This window comes from Equus quagga, chromosome 13 (genome assembly GCF_021613505.1).
Source record: "Equus quagga isolate Etosha38 chromosome 13, UCLA_HA_Equagga_1.0, whole genome shotgun sequence".
Taxonomy (NCBI): domain Eukaryota; kingdom Metazoa; phylum Chordata; class Mammalia; order Perissodactyla; family Equidae; genus Equus; species Equus quagga.
In genome coordinates this window covers 91,684,243-91,688,735 of record NC_060279.1, presented here as the reverse complement: position 1 = coordinate 91,688,735, position 4,493 = coordinate 91,684,243, and the positions used below count along the sequence as shown (strand labels likewise).

The following is a 4,493-nucleotide window of genomic DNA, read 5'->3' as shown; positions in this document are numbered from 1 at the left end:
CCTGGGTGTGGACCTACACACCATTCATCAGGCCATGACGAGGCGGCATCCCACATAGAAGAATTAGAATGACCTACAACTAGCATATACAACTATGTACTGGGGCTTTGGGGAGAAAAAGAAAAAAAGAGGAACATTGGCAATAGATGTTAGCTCAGGGCCAGTCTTCCTCACCAAAAAAAAAAAAAAAAGCATGCAAAAAAAAAAGACTCAAGATACTTTGCTAAACTTTATTTTATAACATATACAGTTACAAATCATGGTGTTACTTTGTTAACACAATGAAGCCCTTCCGGACCTGATTTTGAAATGAGTTGCTGGAGAGTCGCAGGCTTGCATCACCTTGAGAGTCTGATTCACTCCTGGGTTTTGCTTTGCACAAACCCAAGGAAAACCTTGACGCACAGATGAACAGCTGCAAATGCAGACCATTCTCTTTTTCTCTCCGCATCGCCCGTGGCACTCATCCAGGCTCTTGACATCAATTGTCACAAGAAACGTGTTTTCAAAGTTGAGTCACTAATGACATCTAACAACTGTTTACATCCTTTATCACGAAAACTGAAGTCAGAAGAGAGACTGTGAAACGCAGAGGGCTACAACTTTCTAGGATAGGATATTATTAGTGTGGGCCACGTTAATACATTTATTTGCTATCACACACCCAAAAATCACAAGAGCACGTGACGTGAATTACACAGGAAACTGCTTTCAGAGTGTCCCCTTACGGAGCATGCGCGGGACGGAAGCTCCCCCACGTGTAACCTTTCCCATCCGTCACGACAAGAAATTCATGATACGCAAACAGACGGCAGAAACAATTAATTCGAGACCTGTGCAAAAACGAGTTAACTCAGGAACACAAGGTCTCATTTTGACAGTCTCCTATGTCACTGGTTTGGCTTACAACATACTCGAGTAGTCATTTTTCAGTCTTTTTTTTTTTAAATACATGAAAAAATAGATTCGGATTATATCTCTGAGCGCACCTGGGTCTCCCCAGGATGGTCTGGATACCACGGGTCTCGGGAGCCCTGCCCGTCCCCCTGCACGCACGCACACGGGACACGTGTTTCACTCGGGTCTATTCAGAGGACAGAAATTCACAGACAATTTTTTAAAAAAATTTTTCCCTCTCTTACTATAAGGTGAGAAGTGTCTTCAACCTCAAAGATGTTGAGATTTCGGTGGCACTGGATGGAGTTAGAGCCGGGAAGCCGGGAAGGCCCAGGTCCTGCCCCATCCATCACCCCTCAGCCCTCCAGGCTTCTTGAGACGACGGTGTTACCCCAAATGAGAACTCAAGGACCATGATTATTAACAGAACCTAAAACTCAAATACCTCAAGCCCTAAGAGGATATTCTTTTTCCCCAAAACTAACTCCTGGGACCTTACCACGCTCGGGTTAGATAACGGGAGGAGCTAAAGACCAGGAGGAGCAAGGAAGCCACGTCTGCGTTGACAGTCTCGGTTTAACTTCTCTGCGGTCAAAACGCAGAAAAGGTGGAAGGGAGAACACCGCCACCCTGCTCTTCAACAAGCCCTGCAGAGGTCGGCTGAGCATCGGGAAGAGGAAGCAGGGAATGGAGGAGAAAGGCTGAACCTGGATAAGCCTAAGAGCGACCCCGCCCATGTATGAAGATGAATGTTCTAGAACTTTCTCCATCTGCTTGGAGACTCTCCAACCTCTGCAGGTGGATCTAGGAGGAAGCGAAAAAGCAGGCCCGGCAGAAGATCTCATGGGTCATGTACCTCTGAGAGCCGGATGTCTTCAACCTGGGTCCCTAAAAGAGCCCCAAGTCTTGGTTCATTCAATGACAAGAGAAGGCTTTGTTCCCACCTGGGAACTTCATCCTCGGTCTCCTTTCAACTCCTCAGGTATAGGTGGTCGACCCCCCCCCCCCAGTCAAAGCCTTCTGGGTGCTGTGGATAAATCAGAACAGCTCAAGAGGGGAAGCAAGGAAAGGCCTCACTTGGCACATTTCTTTTCCTTCCTTGGACTTTATGAGTCTTTGAACATTTCTATCGCCCCCGACCAGGACTCTGGAAAACGCCACCCTCGGGGCCACCTACCGTGATGAAGAATATAGCCCCAAAGCACTCAATTTTTATCCAGGGAGATAGATCAGATGGAGAGGCAGAATGACTGAGAATACCAGAGCAACACGCATCACCATAACTTAGGTTGGTGGGTTCGCTTTGCCACCAACTGCCCCCATGGGTGTCCCCAGTGTTGGCCTTCAGGGACTCCCAGGAGAGAGGTCAGGGCTCTCGCCGTCTAAAACCTGAAGTGGTGTGTCACCTGCTTCTTCCGCTGCACTGGGGCCCTCCTCATGGACCACTGGCCCCTCCACCCCCTGGGGCCCCTCCCCCCTCAACCACTCGTTGACACAACCCAAATGACTTCCCTTGTCATTCTCGCCATTGGAGGTGTGAGGAGGGTCTTCTGGCTTGGCCTCTGGACCCTGTGACGTCGAGGCTGGTGACTCATCGGGCTGTGGGCCTCGTGGGGCCTTCTGAGCTGCTGCATCCCGTCTCAGGCCTGGTCCTCTCCTTGGCATCACCGGCTTCTTCTTGGCATCTTCCGAATCAACAAGGACATAAGAGACATGGCCCAAGCTCACCTTCTTGTTCTTCTTCGTGGGGGCAGGGCGCTTTGCCGAGGCCCAGCCCACCGCCTTCTTCTTTGGGGGGCCCTCCCGACCACCAGCTTGCTCCGACTCGGAGGCAACTCCAGGGCTCGCAGCTGCGGACCGTGCACGGGGAGGTGGGTTGCTGGGAGCCTTCCAGACACATTTCCCCACGGGCTTCTTCCAAGCTGACTCCTCCTGCTTCACACAGGGCTTTTTCTTGCTCCTGATGTATTCTGAGATCTGCATATTCTCAGCATCACCAGCCTCAGGACCCTCCAAGGAGGCTGAGCTGTTGGAACAATTGCCTTTGGCTTTCTTCCAGGGCCCTGGTTCCTGCTGGGGCTGGTTTTTCTGCTTCTTTCTCCTGGAGCCAGTCTTAGCACCAGCCTTGTGAACGAAAGGTTTGGGAGGGTCGCCTTCATCTCCCATGTCATGCCAGCTGTCCGGGTTCTCCATCTTCAAGGCAGAGCTCACCTCGGCAGCCCGCCCTGGCTCCTTCTTGATCTTCCTCCCTGCTGCTGAAGCCAAGGCGGCTACCACCCCGGCCTCAGCCGCCTCCTGGGCCCTAGCTTCCTCGCGGCGGCGCATCTCAGCATCCATGTAGAAGACCACTTGCACCGTGGCTCCCAGGAGCACCCCCAAAGCTTCCGCCCAGCTCTCTGGGGGCTGATCCCGATTCTGGGGCGCTGGGGGGTGGTTGAGTTGGAGCAGGTGGACCACATCCTCCCAGGTGCGCCCCTCGGTATCCAGGAATTCATTGAGATTTTTTAAAAACTCAGCATCCTGGGTGGGATCTCTACAGACCACCCTCCAGACGCCCCCCCTTCCTGGAAATTCCCGGGGGATGGCCCTCAGATTCACACCCTCGCTGACCTCAATGAGGACAGCTTTGGCATTCTCTTCCCTCAGAAAAATCTTGTTGAGCACGAGGTACTGGCCCAGCGGGGAGAGGACCCCATTCAACGTCTCCTCGATCTCCGCTTGGCCACAGTCCTCCGGGATGCCCGTGACCAACAGGGACCTGCGGATGTCCACCTCCATCCCCCGGCACCAGTCCTCCAGAAGATTCATGGCCATGGCCGCGGACACCTGGCGGCTCGAATCCCACGTGTAGGGAGGAGTCTACGCGGGCTGCAGTGGTCTCCGGATATTAATCCTGCAAGGTGACAGGAGAGGGAGGTCAGGGTTCGGGGAACATGGCCAGAGTCAGAGCCCTCTGCTGTCCCCTCCGCGGCTGGCCCGCAGGAGGCCTCGCGCTCTCCCCACGCCCTCCTCCCCACGCCGGCCCCGGTGCTCACACGTGTCCTGGAACCAGCGACAAGCGCGCTCGGCCACCCCTCCGCGGGCCTGGCTCTCGGCCGCCGGGCAGGGATCCGGCAGCCCCGCCTCCGACCGCCCGGGCGGGCCAGGGACAGGCCGCCGGGGTGCAGCCGCCCGCCAGGCGCCAGCTCGGCCGGAGATTGCTAGTGATCGCGCCCGCGTCCGCGCGCCCGGCGGGTCCCCGCCTGGATCCCAGGAGCTGCGCGGAGCCGAGGCCCGGGCCGCAGCGCGCGCATGCGCACTCGCTCCCGCGCCGCCGCGTCGCGGTCTCCATGGCAACCGCCAGCACGTGGGCTCTGCGATTGGGCCCGGGGCGCCCGGGGGCGGGGCGTCTGTGCGGCTGTTCCCGGAGCAGCGGGTCTGCGTGGTCTCCGATTGCTCCCCCGAATCCGTGCTTTCCACCCTTCCCCACTCCACGTGGGTCTCAGGGACGGGGGTGCGGTGTCCTGGCCCCTAGTGCTGCGTGAACTAGCCCCACTCTTCTCTGCCTCTCTCTGGGGTTCAGCCAGTGGGACTCCTGGGAGACCCCAGAAATCAGG

At 56.0% G+C, this 4,493-nt stretch overlaps 1 protein-coding gene across 1 annotated transcript; it reads right to left on the bottom strand.

The window, feature by feature from the left end:
* Nucleotides 1–222: 222 nt before the first annotated feature.
* Nucleotides 223–4,202, bottom strand: PNMA8A (PNMA family member 8A). The gene is made up of 2 exons (XM_046680502.1): nucleotides 3,933–4,202; nucleotides 223–3,790 (listed from the first exon to the last, which is right to left on the bottom strand). The coding sequence occupies exon 2, from the start codon at nucleotides 3,709–3,711 to the stop codon at nucleotides 2,242–2,244; it is 1,470 nt and encodes a 489-aa protein (XP_046536458.1). The 5' UTR covers nucleotides 3,712–3,790; nucleotides 3,933–4,202; the 3' UTR covers nucleotides 223–2,241.
* Nucleotides 4,203–4,493: the final 291 nt, after the last annotated feature.

Excerpts from the sequence above, each read along its gene's own strand:
- PNMA8A (XM_046680502.1), bottom strand. The coding sequence starts at position 3,711 with ATGGCCATGAATCTTCTGGAGGACTGGTGCCGGGGGATGGAGGTGGAC.